This window comes from Lipotes vexillifer, unplaced genomic scaffold (genome assembly GCF_000442215.2).
Source record: "Lipotes vexillifer unplaced genomic scaffold, Lipotes_vexillifer_v1.1 scaffold1071, whole genome shotgun sequence".
Lineage (NCBI taxonomy): Eukaryota > Metazoa > Chordata > Mammalia > Artiodactyla > Lipotidae > Lipotes > Lipotes vexillifer.
The window spans coordinates 41,351-63,138 of NW_006796547.1; the positions used below are offsets into that span (position 1 = coordinate 41,351).

A 21,788-nucleotide genomic window follows, 5' to 3' on the forward strand; every position below is an offset into this window, starting at 1 on the left:
TTATCAAGGAACACTTCGCAGTTGTACTAAGTACTTTTTCCCCCATCATTACTCAAACAGTTGCAAACCAAAGCCCCTCTGCCTACATGAAATTATTTTTTTCCTCGATATATCTAATTTGCCCAGAAAAAGAAGTTAAAAGCCTAACTGATGGAACTAGGTTAATAAATGTACCCTTGGACACAGGCTTCTTGGCAGATTTACAATAGGAGGAGACTAGAGATGGTACATATATATAGTCATAATCTTATCACATATTTTTAAAAAGATTGAGCACTTCACCAAATACATAGCACTATCAGAGCTTCAATCTAAGGAAACTGCATGATGATAACAGGAATTCTTGACGGCCCCAATAACGAAGTGCACACATAAAGGAAGGCTGCTTGAGCTTTTCCTGGCATAGGTACAGACTAAGCAGAGTAATCATCTGATTACCTAGTCTTGCCAGGGAGGTTTCCCAAAGAATTTAAGCCCTAGATTTAGGCTTCAAATATATTTCCAAATGCTCAACTTACTAAAGGGTTTCTATCTGGTAATTCTACAGATTATTCTTTCTGCTTCTTTCTTTTTTAATAAAGCCAAATTCCCTGGGTCCCCCATTAAGGGAAAAGAAAAAATCCTATCAACCAATAAAGTAGCAGTGGCTTTTCCACATTTCACTCTTTCAGGTCATCCTGTAACTGTCATCGCTAGTCTTTTTTTTTTTTTTTTTTTTTTTTTTAACAAACCTACCCTTTCAATATTTATTTAAAGTTTCATAACACACCTGTTTGGCTTGGGTGGGGAGGGGTGAGGGGACATTTTTTTCAGGTTTAGTTTTAAAATATTTGCTCATTTTCTACTGTCCAATCATTTCAGCACTTCCAAAGTTTCCCTAGGACACTTTGCCTCTCTTCTCTCCCTGTCCCCCAGCCACCCCCAGCTCTGGGGGCCCGTGGGCCAGAAGTCATCACTAGTCTTTTTTGCTGTGTTATGAAGAATGCCAATTTAAAAGCCTGGTGCCCATTAGAACAATCCCATGTTACCTTCCTTTGCACCGCTGAGATAGATGTGAAGAGGGAAGCAAGCAAATCAAAGAATGTTAGAGATTATGTCCAGAGTGGTTAAGTGACTTGCCCGAAATCACAAAGATGGGGCAAAGGGAAGACAAAAATCCAGGCATCCTCACTTCCAAGCAAATGTTCTTTCAATAAACAATACAAAATTTCACATCCTTTAGCATATCCTTATTCAAGGATTCATACACGTTGGCAAGATAAAAGTAATCCCTAGCTAATTCTGGGGAATCCACACTTTTTTAATAATTTTAAGAATTAAAGCCCCACATTTACATTTTAATATAAATACATCCAGCTTCTTCAGTGTGCTACTTCCTTTTTGCCACTTGGCAAATACAATGGGAGAAGGAATATTTTACCCCAAGATTCAACATGAAATGTTGGACCTGGAACCTCTGATACCACCAAATTCTTTCAAGCATAAGAATTTTTTCCCTCTAAGAAGAGCGTTCTAGTAACACATTTTCTACTTCACTTTGTTCATTTAATTTATTAAAAGAACATAAGTAGTTACAGGTATTCAGGTGAAGTCAGGTAAGTAGCTGAACACAAGATAATAGGAAATCTGAAAGGAAAAAAAAAGATGGCAAAGTCCTGGCAATAACAGAATGTAATGAGTATGGTAAAACATTTATAAGTTTACATACATGCAAAGAGGTGATATTAAAAGTGAATGTTTAGAGCTATGATGAAGTTTTTTGAAAGTATATATTGAGAAGAGGCATTGTACAATTGCCTTTATGCAGGACCAAGATGTAGTAAGAACAATTTATGATATGAGAAGGGTGGGGAAGTGATCATATGAATTATCCTACTACGAACTCTGGGAAATTATGTTTATGAGACAGTTTGTACCATATCATTATGTATTTTTTTGTTGTTTTTCATATTTTTACAAGGAATCTCTCCAATTAGACTCTAACACTTTAAACACCAAAGATTCACTTTCTTTCATACACAAACATTTACTGTGCACCAATAACATACAGGGGACTGGTGATACAAAGATGGATAAGAACTGGTCCCTGCTGCTGAGAATCTCACTGTCCACGGGAGGAAACCAGATTCATCAACAGATATTACAGCCATAAAATAAAGCTGGTGCAACTGGTAGGAGGTGTAGGAGTCAGCTAAAGAAAAGGAAAGACTTCCGAAGCAGCAGTCAAGAGTTACATCACCTTAGCTTGAGGCAGAAGAACCTGTCTTTTAATCCATTTGCTCCCTCTAGTTTTGCCATCAGATGGGTGATACGAAGACCATCTTTGCAGTTGGGATAATTAATTGGAATTACGTAAGAGTGAATGAGGCTTCTCAAGATAAAAACAAATGAGGCTTCCAAAATGGGACTGGAGGGAAAAAAGGGAAACTCTAAATTGGAAGGTTAAGGGATCATGCTTAAAGAGATGCTTAAGGTTTCACAGTAACTGTAATTTCAAATTCAGTGTAAGCTATCTTTCAACACGAGTCCTTAACACAAATTATCTTTATAGAGAGTAAAGATTTAGGAGATGATGCGATCTACTCCATCCAACAACATCCAATTGGAAGAGGGACCCTAAATCAAATAGTTAGTGGCCTATAAAAGGGTTTATATAAATTTTATAAGAATCACCACCACCCCAAATATAAGTGAACCAAACGTGAGGTGAAATGACTTAACAAGGCTGACGTGAAAGTGATAAAGGAGCAAGTTATTGCCAACAAGATAGTGGAAATACTGCAGAGGCACCGATAAACAGAAATCACCAAGCTCAAGAGAAACTGGGCATATATCCAGAGATCACGTTAGGGGACCCCAAGAAAGAGACGGTTGAAGGGAATTACCAGAAGGCGATGAGCCAGGTAAGCAAACGGTGGCGGTTAAGGGGATTTTCATAACCTGGGCAGGAGGGTCCAGACGTTTCTCTCTGGTGGTGGCACTAGCGGTATGACATCTCGGGGAGACACCACAGAGTAAAAAGAGTTGGAGAAATGTTTACGTGAGACGCAGAAGTAGTCGAGAAATATCTTTCAGGTCTCAAGGAAGGCGGGAGGTGAAGCAGGTATAACAGAAAAGCTGAGCTTGCCGGTGAAAACAGCTTTCCCCTGAGGGAAAACCTGCTCTGGCGGGAAAGCCCCGAAATCCCAACCGGCCTTTTCCTCACACGTAGGGCTGGGTGCTGAGATGGGGCCGGCCGTGACCTTAGGGAGACGGCCTCTCCTCGACCCCGGAGAAAGAGGCCTCAAGGAACGGCCTCGGGAAACCTAACTAACGGCCACCGGCCAGATCGCGGCCGGCAGACAGCAGGGGTGAGGGGAGGTGGTCCCAGGGGGCGGGGCAGAGGAAAAAGCGCCGTCCCCACAGCCGTCCCCGCTTCCGTCCAGCCCAGCCCAGGCTGCCGGGCCCGGGCCCGCACTGCCTCCCGGCCCAAGCTCCCTCCATCCTCACCCCTCCCCCAGCTTCCCGCCGCCACTCACCGAACCGGAACCGGCTGCTATGCGAAGGGGTTTCCGGCCGGGCGCGGAAAGCAAAACCCGGGAACCGCCGCGAACCGGAACCGCCTCCACAACACCGGAAGAGCTGTTCGGTGGCAGCGGAGGAAGGGGGTGGGGTGAGAGGTCAAAGAGCAGAGTCGAGGACCCGCGCAACGCCTGCGCAGTGTGGCGAGGCCTGAGAAGCCAAGGAATCATCTAAGGCTGTGGTTATAATTTCCTCTTTCAGTTTCGGCTTTTTCTCGTTCTCGTTGTTAGAATACTGTTAGTTTGCCCTTCGTCCTTCGCTTTTCTCTGTTCCCTCGGCCCCCTTACCTGCTGCCTTCTGGTTCCGCTCTGGCGATTTTTGCTTACGCTCTGGTTTCCATGGCAGCTTCTTGCTGTGGCCCTCGATCTGCGGGAACCTGTGGCCACCTTGACGGATGTTGACCTGAGAGCTAAATCTAACTCAGGCTAGATTCATGTTTTATTGGGAATCACAAAACGTTAGTGCTTGTAGAGGTTATTGGCGATCATTCAGTCTGAGTTTCAGAGATGTGAAGTCTTTTCCCAAAGTTATAAAGTACATGGCAGATCTGGGCCTAGTAAACAAGTTTCTTAACTTGCAGCCCTATACTCTTTGCACTACATCATGCTTGATTGGCCATTGGGGAAAAGGGGGCGGGGAGCAGCTTGGGATTGGCTTAGGTTGGACTCTAGAAACATGTAGAAATTTCCAGAACTCTGGAGGAGTTTGAAACACTCCTCCAGGAGGTGTGAGGAAAGCTCTCTGGGGTCAAACCCAGATTTCTGCCCTCTGAAGAACTAAATGGCCATGTTGTTGTTCCTGGGACCGAATTGATTAACCTCTAATCTTTATTTTTAAGAGAAAATAATGAGAAGAAATGTGTTTGTTCATTTAGACTTGTTACCAAGTCCCTCAGCTCGGCAGGCCTCAGGACCCAAGCCCTGTCTAGAAGTCTTGGAGAAATGCTTCTGAGTAAGCACTCTAGACCCAGATGCCAGCCAGTCTGAGGTCAGACTTGGCCGAGCTGGAGGCCCCCAGCCATTTAGCTACTCCCAGCTGCTGGAGAAGATGCGTGCTGAGTTCAGGATATCTTGCGCTGTCAAATATATAAAAGTAGATTATATGTATCACTTCATATGCTGACATTTTATACCGTCAGGTCCTAAGGCCTGTTGGTATTGAACATACCTGGTCCATGTCACTTTTGTCCATCTTAATCATTCCACAGATCTGTTGATTTGCATTAAACTCTGTCTCTATTTCTAGGAGACAACCATGCATAAAGAGGAGTTGCATCTGAAATTTTTCATGTGTGTGATTCAGTCTCGCCAGTTAGTCAGGACTCCTCAGAGAACAGGTACCAGTGTCTCCTGATCATACTCAAGTGACAGAATGGGTTCTCTTGCAGGGAATCGCAGTACAGGATATGAGACTTACTCGTGTAGAGGCAGGCTTTAGCAGTCAACTGACCTTGTTTATTCCATCCCCACTATGATAAAATGTTTATGACTGAGTCCTGTCTTTTCCTTGTACAAGTATCAGGTGAGATTTTGGCTTGATGTGTGGGGATAGGCCCCAGGCAGGTAAGAAGGACTTGGGAGTTGAGGGAGAACAAGATTTATAGCACATGAGCTGGTAGTTGATTTCTCTGTCCTTTGTGAATTATTTCAACCTTTCCAGGTTCATCTGTGGGAGTCCTTGTTGCCATTGGAATTGACACTCCAAAACCTATAAGATAAATAGAGTCCCAAAGAAAAATGGCTTTCTCTTCCACCCCAGTCTTAAAGTTTCTAGTTATGTGTTCTGCTTTTACCTAATTTATGTCAAAATAGTAGAACCTTTTGGAGGTAAGATAGTTGTTGATAAGAGTCATCACTTCTCTAATTTGTCACTGGATTTATGTGAAAAATGCCCTGGAAAGCTAACTGAGAGCCTTAGAGAAAGTGAAAGAGAATAAAGAGCACTCCCCTCCCTGAATCCCACCTTGAGGGTGACCTAGAAATGTTGCTTCTCAGCTGAAGAAGCTTCAACTTGCAGCATGCTCATACAAAAGCCACCATCCAAGACAGATGCCTTGAAGAGTCTAGATACTATGGATGATCCAGACACCGTGGAAGGCATACCTATTTTTAAAAATGGTGAGGCATGTGGTTAAACAAGGGGGAGGAATGTGGAAAGGAGTATTGGAAAGTGAAATATTTATGAGTAGCATTATAAATTAGGATAGACTTACTGAATTCAAAATATGAGTTAAAACACAGGGGAGAAAGTTGGTGTGTGTGTGTGTGTGTGTGTGTGAGAGAGAGAGAGAGAGAGAGAGAGAAATCTGTAAAATTACAGAAAGAAGGACAATTCCCTCTATGAAGAATAGCTTGATTTAGTCAATAGTAAGTCATTTGGCTCCCTCATAACTGTAAGCTGTTAATCTGGTTTAACCTATTATTAGGAACCTTGATATATAAAAATGTGAAACTGGGCTTCCCTGGTGGAGCAGTGGTTGAGAGTCCACCTGCTGATGCAGGGGACACGGGTTCATGTCCCGGTCTGGGAAGATTCCACATGCCGCAGAGCAGCTGGGCCCGTGAGCCATGGCCGCTGGGCCTGCGTGTCCGGAGCCTGTGCTCCGCAATGGGAGAGGCCACAACAGTGAGAGGCCCGCGTGCTGCAAAAAAAAAAAAAAAAAAAGTGAAACTTAGAAAAATAAATTAAGGAGTTATTATATCACAAAGTGATTCCAAATATCATAAAAAATATTCACCTTCAGAATCCACTTAATAACAAATTTCTCTTTAAGTAGTGTCCAACTCTTAGGCAATTTATATGAAACTTCAGAAACACATTTCTGTGTTTCTTCTCAACTTAAATATATCTGTATTGGAGTCAGTTCACTGCAAACATTTATTGAGTTCCCACTACGTACCCAATAATGTGCTAGAAATGATGAGAGGTTGTGACATAACCTTGTCATTGTCCCAGTAGTTTACAATTTGGAAATGCCTTAGAGTTTCTTTAGTCCAACTCCTTATATTTCCAGAAGGAATTCAGGTCTAAAAAGATTTTCCTCAAGAAGTTAATAAATTCATTGGAGTAATTACTCCCAGCACCTATGAAGTACATAGCAATATTTATTCAATAATATTTGAGCACTTACTATTTGAAGTCATTGTACTAGACTCAGTAGGAGATGAGAAAATGAACTAGATGCTTTCCCTCTCCCCCAGGAGCTGACGATCAAGAAGGGAGATAATAAGTTAAGAGCTTGATAACTTTGGTTCAAAAATGTTGAATTTAAAAAGAGGATGCCTTGGAGATGTAGGAAAGGGAGGGGCCAGCTGACTGCTTAGGTTGAGTTTCACTGAGCTCCAGCATGTTAGCCGGGCACCATGGTCCAGGATCCAGTCCTAAGCTTTGAAATGGCATACACTCTAACTTAATTCAGTCCCCTTAGTGTACCCCGGGTTAACCAGACTCACAAGAAAATGGTTTGTATACAAGAATTCCAATTTATTAAGCTGTTGGAAGAATACATATCTATATATGGCAACTGTGTGTGGTCTGTGTCCCTTTAATCAGACATTGCTTTGCCCATGCATAAAAAGCTGCTGGGTAAAGAAATAAGCCCAACTGGTGGACTTGTCCTACAGTTTCCTGAATTTGTATAGATTATTTCTTATTTGCCCTCTTCTTCCCTGCTTTTCCCATTCTCATTTTGCTCTATACTTAATACTCACCTCAGACCCCCTTTGCTCTGATGACCCATTTGGAACTGCTTCTGTGGTTTGAACTCAGCATTATCCCATGGACAAAATTTTGATGTTCAACTTCTGCCTTTAAGCACTGAGGCCTCAGGTAAGAGCTACATTTAACCCTTCCAACTCTCCCATTAGAGACTGAGAATCAAATATCTTCCCAATTTGCCCCACTGGGGCCTCCATTCCTCCTTTTCTGCCATTCTCCCTGCCTACTTCCCCTCCTTCATTCCCTCCTCTTCCCTTCCTTTTCTTCCTTCCTCTCTACCTCCCTCCTTCTCTCCCTCCTTTTTGATCCTTCCAAGAAAAATTGTTTAGCACATATTATGTCAGGCACTGTACTTGGCACTGGGAAAAAAGTAAGGAAAATCAGTACATTGCCTGCCCTCATGAGGTTTATGGTCTTGTGGGAGGAAGACAGTAATCACATGATCACACATGTGGCTAGATAATTAGAATGATGCAAGTACAATGAAGGAAAATAATACCATGTAATCAGAGTGTAAAACAGAGCACCTGACCCGGCCTGAGAAGTCAGAAAGACCCTTTCTTGGGAAGACCTGAGAGATGAGTATGCACTAACCAGGCAAAGGGGGAAGAGGAGCTTTCTGGAAAAAGGGACAGTAGGCTCTGAGATGAGAAGGAGTTTGGCTCACTGGAGGAGTAGAGAGGCCAGTACAACTTGAGTGAGGGGAGGAGTAGCTGGGGAGCCAACTATAAAGATAGTAGAAGAGCCAAATCATGCTATGCCTTCTGGGTCTTACCACTTCTAAGCTGTAAGAACCTGTATTCTTGCTAAAGGAAAATCAGTGGGAGCTCTGCCTCTATCAAGATTGCCTTCATCTCAACCTAGTCACCATTCAACATTGAGCTCCCGATCCCAACCTCCCAGGACCAGCTCCAAGGAACTTGTGTTTTCATGAAGCTAAAATTCTCAGGGCTTTTATAGTGTCAACTAAATTGGAAAGATCATTGAGTGGAAAAATAGCCTTAAAGATGCTTTTCTTCCAGTCAAGTATGCAAGGATACCAGTAGACCTGTGGAACGCTTTTTTTCATCTTCCATTGGTTAATAGAAATGATCTTATTTATCCTCTTGGACCACCCTACTCTGCGTGGCCCCCTGTTAAACTGTCTCTCAGTTAACCCAGGGAAATGTGTATAAGAGCCTGAAGATATATTCCTTGGACTTGCTAAACAGCTAGGCCTTTCACATTATGCTCCATGAGGTGAAGCAGAAGATCTGAAGTGGAAGACTCACTCCCAATATTGTCTTATATAATGATTATTTGTCTTCTCTTCTCTGATATCCCCCCAAACTTTCTTCTTTAAGAAAAGAAAAAGTGTATCTGGTCCAAGCTTGAGTCTTCACACCTCGGCTAAAGACTTTGTTTACCTCTGCCCTTATCAAGACTTGAATGTGGTGCTTCAGCCTGCGGTAGGGGTCATCTTGTTACTTGAAACCTCTTTCTTGAGCCAGCTTTCTCAAGAAGTTGGTCCTCATTGGCAGAAATGACTCCATAGGAACCACCCAGGCATTTGAGACATGCAGATTTATTCTTCAATTGACTGGTGTTCCTAGACCGCCACAACTTACAACAATGGTTCTCAAACTTCATTGTGCATCTGAATCACTTGGAGGGCTTGTTAAACCACATTGCTGTGCTTCAGCCCCAGAGTTTCTGATTCAGTAGGTTCCAGGTAGAGCCCAAGAATTTTCATTTCTGACAAGGATCCAGGTGATGCTGAATCTGCTGGACTGGAATCAAGAAGCTTTGTCTTAAGCCAGTGCACTGTGTCAGAAACTTTAATATTTGTTGCTAGTAGAGGCTGCAGTGTCTCCAGGGGTCATCCTATGCCAACTAGAGCTAAAGATGACTCTCCAGCACAGACAGTGGTTTCATGCTTGTGCCCAGGGTCTGTCCTCAGGGAGCTTAGCATATTAGTCAGGTAATGATCCAGGGGTTGTGTAGAAGTGAGAGGACCAGACAGATATTTGTTTCAACCCAGAGAGAGACCCATACCTAATTGCTACGTATGTTTCACAATATGAACCCACCAAGTCATAGTAACCCATTTACAATTCTGATTCTAGTCCAAAGGAAATCTTGGTGACCCTCTGGTATGATACTCCTAACTTCTTCCTGCCTCAGAACCTTTACATTTGCTATTCTCCCCATCTGAAAGCTCTCCCTCCAACTGGTAGCATGCTTTTCTCTCCTGTTTGTTCAGACTTCTTCCTAGAATGGCATTTCAGCGAGGTTTTTCCAGAACACCCTACTTCAGATAGCACACTTGTTGCTCTGCTTCTTTGCCCTGCTTTATTTTTCTTCAAAGCATTTATCACTAATTGACTAATTTGTTCATTATCTGCTTTCCTCACTATTATTTAAGCTCCATAAGGATAGACAGGTTTTTTTTTTTCCAATCCTGGATCCCATTGTGTCTAGAACAGTGCCTAACATGTAATAGGTGCTCAATATTTGTTGACTGAACACAAGAAACCTATAGTATGCTATTTCCTCTTCTCCTGGGTTAGAGTTACACTTGGATGACTGACACACCTACTTCTCATTCCTAAATGATGGTCCTGGTACACCATCACTAGCATCATCGACATAATCTTTATCTTCTCATACCATCCTAGTGGTAGTGAATGGACTCATGAGTATGGCATACAACATCCTCTTTACTGCCCCTCATCTATACCAGCCTTTAGTAATCATTGTGAAAGAGATCTTCCGTCTTCATGAACTACTCAACTTCCTGGCAGTAATGTCTAATTTTATCCCAGTTTAGAGGGTCCTCTCCAAAGCTCTCTATATGTTTTTTTAACTACCATTACTTAACAGGGTTAATGGGCAGAGCATATGAACCAAGTACTTGAGGATACCTCAGCTGGTTTACTCAAGTGCTCTTCCTATCTAGCTGCTGCAGAATTCTCTTTAAACATCTTCTTGTACTTCTCTCCCCCAGAATGCCTTATTTCATAATTAATTATAATTATAATTATAATTTTTGCCCCTATTATTTGCCTGGACTTCATGCCAATATCCCAAATAGCTGTCTAATACCTAGAAAGCTCTGGGGAGTCTAAGAGGACCTTCTAAATGTCTTCCTGTACTATGAGGATCTATGTAAAGAATATGTCTTTCATTGCTTGGTTCCAGCATATGACGTATAAGGTGAGCTGCCGTATAAGGTGGCTCTCCTTTGTGCACATTAGCTTTACCCAATGTGCTGGAAACAAGAAGACCACCAACAGATAGTACAAGTAGAAGAAATAGTGGACTTTAACCACATGGCCTTCTGCGTCCAACTGACTTTCTTCTTATGGGTTCAAGTCTGTTTTCCCCTCACTCTCTGCCAAGTCCCCTAAAACCTGAATTCTAGCTACCAACCTCAACAGCTGAAGAAAGCTGATTATATTTTGGACAAAGTTCTAGATTTCCAGCAGAACCCTGGCTAATTCCTATCATTGAATCATTAGAATGGGCATAAGCCCCTCTTGAGAAGCCTATTTGAGGACCCCAGGTTTTTTTCCAGTGCAAACCCAGGAATTTTAGCTTTCTCCTCTGGAAGAGGGGTCCAGGGTGTCCTTTTTCAGCCCCATTAAACCATACCACTAATGAAAATAATCTTGTAATAGGGCAAATTCAGCTACTGGCTTAGTCTGGTCGCCTCAAGATTTTTTTGGGTACCATCTCTTGTTTGCCTAACTTGCTGCTTTGTTTTTGTGACTCCTGGTCCTTAACTCTGCTAAGCTGTGTGCTTTACTACTGACAATTAGGCACCCTAGCTTGTATGACAATGTTTAGACCCCTTTCTCAACCTCTCTTCCTTAGTCACCATACTATGTTTACCTGTAGGCGTCACATACCAGCACCATGCCCTGAGGGATGCTTCTCAGACTCCCCTATTAGAGGCCTGAGGATTGGATATATACTGTAGTTTTTAGAACTTCCCAGATCTCAAACATTCCCTTCTGTCATCATTCCACCATCAAATTATACATCCAAATTTTGATTCATAAGTCAACCATAGCTCACTAAAATGCCCCTTCCAAGTTGTTAAGATTCCTGGGAAACTATATTTGAAATTTAAGTTTTTTGATAAACAGAAAATTATGAAAAAATGAAATGTATGGTCTTGGAGTTTAAGATTAAAATTAAGGAAAATCCATATAAGGAGCTGTCATGGTTTTATCATATCATCCATCTCTCTAATACTGGGATATGTATATCCATTGGTGTTCTTCTCTCAAACGGTACTAAATAAACACTGCCAAATTCTTACTATCCAGGTCCCATTTTTTTTCTTACTCCATTTTCCCTCAACTAATATATTTATGGCATAAGAATTTGATATATTATAATTGTTAATTGGGTTATTGACTTCTTCAATTATATCCCAGGTCCAATGAAATATAAGCTTCCTATGAACCTTTGATAGCCCCTCTAGATAAGCTTCTTGAGAGCTTATTATACCTCAGTACCTGACACAGTGGCTGGCACATAATGAGTCCTCAATAAATATTTGTTGAATGTATGAATAAATTAATAATGAGTAGGGGTTTCTCAAAATTCTTATCAGGAAGACATTTACAGCCATTTCTTAATATGATGTATTTCTTCCATTAGCTACTCTCTATTTTGGGTTGGATTTTACTAATTTAGCTCTCAGAGAGTAACATCTTCAAATTTGGGGATTACACCAGGATGACCATAGGCAAGGCCTAAGTACTTTCTGTGATTCCAACCTCCAACTGACCTGAAAGTTCCCTAGGTGCCTTTTAAGATGATATTTCTTTGAATTGTGCTCATATAGTTTTCTAGGAACTCCTAGGGATGATTGATCCCTGGACAGAGAAAGGGATCTAAAGGATCAAGTATCTTGGGATAAGGCTATGAGTGAGTGACATTTCCTTGTCTTTACCTAATTAAGGTAGACTCATTAATGTAGTAGTTCATTAAGAACACTTTCAATGAGGATATGGGAGTCGGTAGTGGGTAGAAAGGGGAAGGGGTGGATTGAATTTTAAATTTCAGCCTTTAGATTAATTTTTGGAGTTAAAACCCCCAGAATGTATGGGGAGCTTTTCCAGCCTCTCCTTTTTCAAATTTTAAATACATATTTATTGAGATGTAATTCACATATCATAAAATTCACCCATTTAATACGTATAATTTGGGCTTCTGTCTTCCAGTTTCCCCATGTAAGGTGCTTGGAAGCCACACTCCATGCTAACAGCAAGTAATAGTAAAAAGACTGAAAAACCAACAACTCTTCTTGAATCTGTAAGAGAGGGGAGGACAAAGGGCAAACTGTTGACCCCAAAATTGGAGAGACAAACAGGTGAATACAGTTTATCACAGCTTACTGGAGCAGAGACCCAGGAGTGGAAACCTCGGGAACCAGTGAAGGGGTAGGAAAGCCTGAACTGTAATTGATAAATTGCTGGAGGCTCAGTGCACACAATTCTAGGAGTTAAAAACTATAGGGGGATCCAATCAAAGGGGGACCTCACAATATTGTGAGATTTACTTCCAGGAGTTTGACCAGATTCCCACAGTAAATATCAGAGAAAAATCTCCTTGGGCTTCCAGCAGGGCGAGGAGAAGAGGAACCATTTTTAACTAAACCAGAGTGCTACCAAGTCCAAGCTTGTACTGTTTTACTCATAACAAGCCAGTAAATTGAGAGATGAGTTGTTGGGGCAAGGAATAGCAGCTTTATTTGGAAAGCCAGAAGACTGAGAAGATGGTAGGTTAGTGTCCCCAAAAACCGTCTTCCCTGAGTTAGAATTCAGGCTTCTTTTATACTAAAAGGGGGGAAAAGTCCTGGTTCCTACATGTGTTCATTTCTTCCTCCCTGCAGCCATTCGCAGGTGGACGTGGTCAGAAGTTTTCCTGTGAGGTAAACAAAGTATATTAGCTTAACGTTCATTATATGGGAGGCAGGGTTCTCAGAGATGGACCATTATGTATAATTTAAGCTTATAGGCAACATCCCGTTAGTGACTGACTTGTAGCAAAAGCAATAGACTACAAAGGTTAAAGTAAAAGAAATAGATCCAATATGGAGTCAGATTTTTTCCTGCCTGTTACAAGAGCACTTTATTCTTCTTAACAAGGCCTGCCTTCAGGGGAAACTAGTTAACCAGAGCCTAACTTACTGGGGTAAGTTATCAGAGTCTAACTGACCTGAGGAAGGGAAATACCCAACTCCAGCCCACTCTAGCTGTACTATCCCACCTAAGGGGGGTGGGGAGGAAAAAAAAAAAGCAAGAAACACCTGTGACATTCATAGTCCAGAGGCAGAGGCACTGTAAAAGACTGAAATCTAACTGTAGGACTGTAGAATGCTTTCCCTCCCCCCATATTTAAGACCACATCATTAAGGCCTATTTACAGCACTTTCTTTCTTTTTTTTTTTTTAATCTTTATTGGAGTATCATTGCTTTACAATGGTGTGCTAGTTTCTGCTTTATAACAAAGTGAATCAGTTATACATATGTTCCCATATCTCTTCCCTCTTGCGTCTCCCTCCCTCCCACCCTCCCTATCCCGCCCCTCCAGACGGTCACAAAGCACCGAGCTGATCTCCCTGTGCTGTGCAGCTGCTTCCCACTAGATATCTACCTTACGTTTGGTAGTGTATATATGTCCATGCCTCTCTCTCGCTTTGTCACAGCTTACCCTTCCCCCTCCCCATATCCTCAAGTCCATTTTCTTTTATCTAGTGTGTCATGTCTGGCTGCCAAGAAAAAGTTATAGGCATATAAAAAGGCAAAAAAACACAATTTGAAGAGACAAACATCAGAACCAAACGTGGCAGCAATGTTGGAATTATCAGACCAGAAATTTTGAACACCTGTGATTAATGTGCTAAGGGTTCTAATGGATAAAAAGCATGTAAGAACAGACAAGCAATGTAAGCAGAGAGATGGAAATCTTCAGAAATAGTATTATTTGAAACTTGAATTAGTTGCAAATGTATATTTCAAACTCTAGGGCAAGCAGTGAAAGAAGTGATAAGGTATTACTGATATGCTAAGAAAGGAGAGAAAATAGTCACATAAAATACTCAGGTAAAACCACAAAAGGGAGAAAAAGAGTGGAAGACAAAAATAGGAACAAAGAACAGACAACAAATAGAAAATGGTAATGAATATGGTAGATATTAATCCAATACTCATTTTGAATGTCAGTGGTCTAAATGTACCAATTAAAAGACAGATTGTCAGAGTTGATCTGAAAACATGACCCAACTATGTGTTATCTACAAAAAAACCCACTTTAAATATAAAGATATCTATAGATAAAAAGTAAATGGTTGGAGAAAAATATCCCATGCTAACACTAATCAAAGAAAGCAGGATAATTTTAATTTTAGACAGAGCAGACTTCAAAGAAGAGTTATCAGGGTTGAAAAAGGGCATTACATAATGATAAAGGGCTCAATTCTCCAAGAAGATATAATAATTCTTAATGTCTATGTGCCTAACACACAGCATCAAACTACATGAGGCAAAAACTGATAGAACTAAAAGGAGAAATAGATGAATTGACTATCAGAAATGGAGACTTCAGCATCTTTCAGGAGGGGACAAACGTAGCATACAGAAAATAAGTACAGACATGGTTAAACTCAACGCCATCAATGAACTGAATATTATTGACATCAACAATTCATCCAGAGATTGGTTCAAGATGGCGGAATAGAGGACATGCGCTCACTCCCTCTTACGAGACACCAGAATCACAACTGCTGAACAGTCGATAGGAAGACACTGGGACTCACCAAAAAAGATACCCCACATCCAAAGACAAAGGAGAAGCCACAATGAGATGGTAGGAGGAGCACAGTACAATAAAATCAAATCCCATAACCGCTGGGTGAGTGACTCACAAACTGGAGAACACTTATACCACAGAAGTCCACCACTGGAGTAAATGTTCTGAGCGCCACATCAGACTTCCCATCCTGGGGGTCTGGCAATGGGAAGAGGAATTCCCAGAGAATCAGACTTTGAAGTCTAGAGGTATTTGATTGAAGGACTTCGACAGGACTGGGGGAAAGAGAGAGACTCCATTCTTGGAGGACACACACAAAGTAGTGTGTGCACCAGGACCCAGGGGGAAGGAGCAGTGACCCCCCACAGGAGACTGAACTAGACCTACCTGGTAGTGTTGGGGGGGGGGTCTCCTGCAGAGGTGGGGGGTGGCTGTGGCTCACCGTGGGGACAGGGACACTGGCAGCAGAATTTCTTGGAAATATTCCTTGGCATGAGCCCTCCTGGATAGTCCCACCAAAAAAGCCTATAGCCTCCAGTGCTGAGTTGCCTCAGGCCAAACAACCAACAGGGAGGGAACTCAGCCTCACCCATTAGCAGACAGGTGGATTAAAGTTTTACTGAGGTTTGCCCACCTGAACAACACCCAGCTCTACACACCACCAGTCCCTCCATCAGGAGGCTTGCACAAGCCTCTGAGATAGCCTCATCCACCAGAGGGCAGACAGCAGAAGCAAGAAGAACTACAATCCTGTAGCCTATGGAACAAAAACCACATTCACAGAAAGACAGATAAAATGAAAAGGCAGAGGACTATGTACCAGATGAAGGAACAAGATAAAACCCCAGAAAAACAACTAAATGTAGTGGAGATAGGCAACCTTCCAGAAAAAGAATTCAGAATAATGACAGGGAAGATGATCCAGGACCTCGGAAAAAGAATGGAGGCAAAGATCAAGAAGATGCAAGAAATGTTTAACAAAGACCTAGAAGAATTAAAGAACAAACAAACAGAGATGAACAATACAATAACTGAAATGAAAACTACACTAGAAGGAATCAATAGCAGAATAACTGAGGCAGAAGAACGGATAAGTGACCTGGAAGGCAGAATGGTGGAATTCACTGCCGCAGAACAGAATAAAGAAAAAAAAATGAAAACAGCCAAAGAGACCTCTGGGACAACATTAAACACACCAACATTTGCATTATAGGGGTCCCAGAAGGAGAAGAGAGAAAGGACCCAAGAAAATATTTGAAGAGGTTATAGTCGAAAACTTCTCTAACATGGGAAAGGAAATAGCCACCCAAGTCCAGGAAGTGTAGAGAGTCCCAGGCAGGATAAACCCAAGGAGAAACGCTCCGAGACACATAGTAATCAAATTGACAAAAATGAAAGACAAAAATTATTGAAAGCAACAAGGGAAAAATAATATACAAGGGAACTCCCATAAGGTTAACAGCTGATTTCTCAGCAGAAGCTCTACAAGCCAGAAGGGAGTGGCATGATATATTTAAAGTGATGAAAGGGAAGAACCTACAACCAAGATTACTCTACCCGGCAAGGGTCTCATTCAGATTTGACAGAGAAATCAAAAACTTTACAGGCAACCAAAAGCTAACAGAATTCAGCACCACCAAACCATCTCTACGACAAATGCTAAAGGAACTTCTCTAAGTGGTAAACACAAGAGAAGAAAAGGACCTACAAACCCAAAACGATTAAGAAAATGGTAATAGGAACATACATATCGATAATTACCTTAAATGGGAATGGATTAAATGCTCCAACCAAAAGACACAGGCTTACTGAATGGATACAAAAACAAGACCTATATATATGCTGTCTACAAGAGACCCACTGAAGACCTAGGGACCCATACAGACTGAAAGTGAGGGGATGGAAAATGCAAATGGAAATCAAAAGAAATCTGGAGTAACAATACTCATATCAGATAAAATAGACTTTAAAATAAAGAATGTTACAAGAGACAAGGAAGGCCACTACATAATGATCAAGGGATCAATCCAAGAAGGAGATATAACAATTATAAATATATATGCACCAACATAGGAGCACATCAATACATAAGGCAACTGCTAACAGCTTTAAAAGAGGAAATTGACAGTAACACAATAATAGTGGGCAACTTTAACCAATGGACAGATCATCCAGACAGAAAATTAATAAGGAAACACAAGCTTTAAATGACAAAACAGACCAGATAGATTTAATTGATATTTATAGGACATTCCATCTGAAAACAGCAGATTACAGTTTCTTCTCAAGTGTACACGGAACATTCTCCAGGATAGATCACATCTTGGGTCACAAATCAAGCCTTGGTAAATTTAAGAAAATTGGAATCCTATCAAGCATCTTTTCTGACCACAATGCTATGAGATTAGAAATCAATTACCAGGAAAAAAGCGTAAAAAACAATTCATCCAACAACAGCCGAATATAAATTTTTCTCAGGGTCACATGATTCACCCATACATATTCATTCATACATTCATACATACATGATAACATATTTACCAAGCTAGACCACATTCTGGGCTATAAAAAACACCTTAACTAATTTAAAAGAACAGAAATTATACAATGGCTGGTTTCAGACCACAGTGGAATTAAACTAGAAATCAATAACAGAAAGATAACTGGAAAATCCCCCAATACTTGGAGATTAAACAACATACTTCTAAATAACACATGAGTCAAAGAAAAAATCTCAAGGAAATGTAAATATATTTTGAACTAAATGAAAAACACAACTTATTAAAATTTGTTGGATACAGAGAAAGCAGTGCTCAGAGGGAAATTTATAGCCTTGAATGTATATATCAGAAAAGAAGATGATCTAAATCTCTTATAGTTCCCTAAACTTCCATCTTAGGAAACTATAGGTGAAGAGTAAATTAAATCCAAAGTAAGCAAGAAAAAAAAAAAAAAGAATTAGAGCAGAAGTCAATAAAATTGAAAACAAGAAACCAACAGAGAAAATTAATGAAACCAAAAGCTGGTTCTTTGAAAAGATCAATAATGGTAATAAATCCCTAGCTAGGGTAACTAAGAAGAAAAGAAAGAGGACACAGATTACTAATACCCAAAATGAAAGTGGGGACATCACTACAGATCCCATGGAAATTAAAAGTATAATACAGGAATACTATGAACAACTCTATGCCTACAAATTTGATAACCTAGATGGAAAGGACCAATCCCTTGAAAGACACAATCTGCCAAAATTCACACAAGGAGAAACAGATGATTTGAATATACCTATATGTATTAAAGAAATTGAATTAATAATAATCTTCAAAAAAAGAAAGTGCCTTTTCATGTACTTATTGGTTATTTGTATATTTTCTTTAGATAAATGTCTTTTCAAACCCTTGCCCATTTTTTTAATATCACAATTTTATTTGATATTTCATTGAACAGAATATATTTTTGAAATTAATAGACTTTATTTGTTAGAGAAGTTTTAGGCTTACAGAAAATTGAGCAGATTGCACAGAGAGTTTCCATATATCCTCTCTGTTTTCTGCTCAGTTTCCCCTATTATTAACATCTTGTAGTGGTGTGGTATATTTGTTACAATTGTTGAACCAATATTGATAACATTATAATCGACTAAAGTCCATAGTTTACACTAGGGTTTACTCTTTTTGTTGTACAGTTCTATAACTTTTGACATACATAATGTCATGTATCCTCCATTAGACCATCACACAGAATAGTTTCAATGCCCTAAAAATCCCTTGTGTTCTGCCTATCTATTGCTCCATCTCTACTCCGAGCCCTTGGCAACCATTGATCTTTTCACTGTCTTTACAGTTTCACTTTTTCCAGAATGTCATATAGTTGGAATCATACATACGTAGCCTTTTCAGACTGGCTTCTTTCACTAAGCAATTTGTATTTAAGCTTCCTCCATGTCTTTTCTTGGCTTGACGGGTCACTTTTTTTTTTAATTGCAATATTCCACTGTATGGATGTACCACAGTTTGATTATCCATTCACCTTTTGAGGGGCATTTTGGTCGCTTCCAGTTTCTGGCAATTATGAATAAAGCTGCTATAAACACTCATGTGCAGGTTTTTGTATGGATGTAGTTTTCAACTCATTTGTGTAAATATTTAGGAATGTGATTGCTGGATCATATGGTAATACTATATTTAGCTTTGTAAGAAACTGCCAAACTATCTTTTAAAGTGACTGTACCATTTTGCATTTGCACCAACAAAGAATGAGAGTTCTTGTTGCTCCGCATGGTTGTCAGTATTTGGTATTGTCAGTTTGTTTGTTTTGTTTTGTTTTCATTCTAATAGATTGTAGTGGTGTCTCTGTTTTAATTTGTGGTTCCTAATGACATATGATGTTGAGCATCCTTTTATATGCTTATTTGCCATCTTCTGTCTTCTTTGGTGAGGTATCTGTTCAGATCGTTTGTCCATTTTTAAATTCGGTTACCTTTTTATTGTTGGGTTGCCAGAGTTACATATTCTCGATACCTGGTCCTTTATCAGGTATATGATTTGAAAATATTTTCTCCCATTCCATGGGTTGTCTTTTCACTTTCTTGATGGTATCATTTGCAGTACAACAGTTTGCAGCACAAAAGTTTGTGTAGTCACATGGTTTTATCTCCTAGTCACTTGCATTCTTATTGTTTGTAGAATGTGCAGGTGCAGAGACGAAAGAAAGCAAGAGGAAGGGCAGTAGAAACAGCAAGGAGATGAGAGATGACTGTGGAGAGGCATTGAAACAAGGCATGGGTGGAGCAGTGGAAAGAGTAAAGTGGACCTGAGTAAAGGTTGCACCTCTTGCTGTGGTAGTACTGGACCTATGTTCCCAGAATGGATTCTGTTTGCTTTGTAGCCCAACAGATATGCTTGGTTCACTATCAGAATCCTGCACCCGCTTCTAGTGCAGTCTTGAGAATGAGGCTATCAAGGCAGGGGTCTTGCCTCTTAGTACTCTCATTCCTAGGTAGCTTCTCCGTATTTTCTCTGAGAAAGGTACATAAATGTAAAAGGAGTTTTTGAGGTCCCTCCATAGAAAATACCAGTGATCAATGTTCCTCAAGGGCAGGGATTCTGTTTCACTTGTCTTTTCATCTCTCAGAACCTAATACAAAACCTGGCACACAGACTTCCAATAAATGTTCAGAGTGATAGAGGTGGGAGACAATGGATAGGGCCAGAGAGGGAGGCTTATTATTGGCTGCGGCGGATGTTTGAATGCAAGGAGTCTCAGGCAGCCCCCGCTCGGAAAAAAAGTGTCTCTGATGACAACAAGGGAAGCAACTAAATAAATTCTGATTCCCACTGTGCACAGGAGCTGATGGCTCCCGAGATAGATGCGGGGACTCCAGAAGCCTCTGCGGAGTGAAGAGACTAAGCCGGTGTCACATTTGAGCTGTGTTCTTAGCGGGAGGGGGAAGGGGAGGAGAAAAGCGACCAGGAGGAGGCGGAGCCTCCGGGCCAGCATCAGCTTAGTGGAGGCTGGAAAAGCTCTCCCCTTTCCCCTCCCCTGTTGCCTCCACCTGGCTCCTCCCCGTGTTCGCCAAGCTCCCCTCCCCCCCTTCCCCAAGGACAATCTGCAAGGAAGACCGGGCGGAGGAGAGCTAAGACTGTAAGGCAAGAGGGGCCCTTGGGTAAAGAGCGAGGGGGAAAGCTGAGAGCGAGGTGGGAATGAACGTGCTGGGAGGAGGCGGTGGGGAGAACAGAAAGGAGCAGAAGGGAAAAAAAGAGGTGGCACAGCATCAGAAGGAGCTGAGGCGGGGGATGGGTGAAGAAGCCTAGCCCCTTCGCTCGGCTTGCACGCGCTGCCCCTTTGCCTGGAGATCACGGATGGGTGGGTGGTGTTCGGACCTAGTGGCCCTCGGCTGCCCGACTCCTACCCTGGCACTCATCCAGTTCAAATCAGTGCACCTAGAATGCTGCCTCTCCAGTATTCCTCCCGCGTGCTTATCTCCGCACCTGTGATTTTATATGTAGGTTTTAACATATCTGTTTCTACGTGTGTCACTGTTGATCTGTTTATTCATGAATCTGCTTGCATATGTGTGACTGGTGCTTCTGTAACATAGAGATGCAGAAGAAGAATTTGAGCTGTATTTTGCCGGTCAGCACTCCTAACCTTCCCCGTTTATGATGAATTCTCTCCCTCACTGAAGCCTCTGTGGGTGGAAGATCCCTGTATGGGTTTCTGCCAGTGATGAGCTCCCAGAGTGGCTGAAAAGAAAAAAACTCAGGGAAAAAGGCATCAGCATAGTACTCACATGTTTTGTTCTTTTCTTTCCAAAATTTTGCCTTCCTATTTGCAACCACTTAGTCTTTCTTTATTTTGAGAACTGCAGAAATTTGCATAGGAACACTCTGGTTAAATAGGAGAGTGTTTCTATGTGTGTTTGTATTCCTCTCACTGTTTGTCACTATCTGCTTTCTTAAGTCCTATTTGTATCTGTATGTGTTAGAAGTAGAGGGAATATAGAGGTACATCTGTATCCAAGCATATTTTTAAAGTTTTCTATATTTGTGTGCATTTCCTGTTGTTTGTCAGTTCACTAATGCTTTCGATAAGAGTTTATTGAACTCCTGTTGTTATGTGCATAGACTTCTTTAGGCTTTGGTAGGCCGTGGGAGAGTTTAAAAAATGAACATGATTCACCCCCCCCCCCCCCGCGCCGGGCG

At 41.2% G+C, this 21,788-nt stretch overlaps 2 protein-coding genes across 4 annotated transcripts in view; one reads left to right on the forward strand and one right to left on the reverse strand.

Annotated features, from left to right (window-relative positions):
• The window catches only part of LOC103084196 (sentrin-specific protease 1-like), a gene marked incomplete at its 3' end in the record, with an annotated part of 34,670 nt that extends 31,733 nt beyond the window's left edge, over window positions 1-2,937 (reverse strand). The window contains exon 1 of the mRNA XM_007468641.1: window positions 2,886-2,937. Within this exon, the coding sequence (XP_007468703.1) occupies window positions 2,886-2,937 (52 nt within the window). The remainder of the gene's footprint in view (window positions 1-2,885) is intronic.
• A 1,878-nt stretch (window positions 2,938-4,815) lies between these two features.
• Window positions 4,816-21,788, forward strand: part of PFKM (phosphofructokinase, muscle) — a 41,992-nt gene continuing 25,019 nt past the window's right edge. For 2 of the 3 annotated variants that reach the window (XM_007468633.1, XM_007468634.1), the window contains exons 1-2: window positions 4,816-4,897; window positions 5,556-5,678. In XM_007468633.1, the coding sequence (XP_007468695.1) occupies window positions 4,816-4,897; window positions 5,556-5,678 (205 nt within the window). Of the gene's footprint in view, window positions 4,898-5,555; window positions 5,679-20,554; window positions 20,733-21,788 lie in introns of those variants that run through there. The other variant, XM_007468635.1, reaches the window with a different exon arrangement.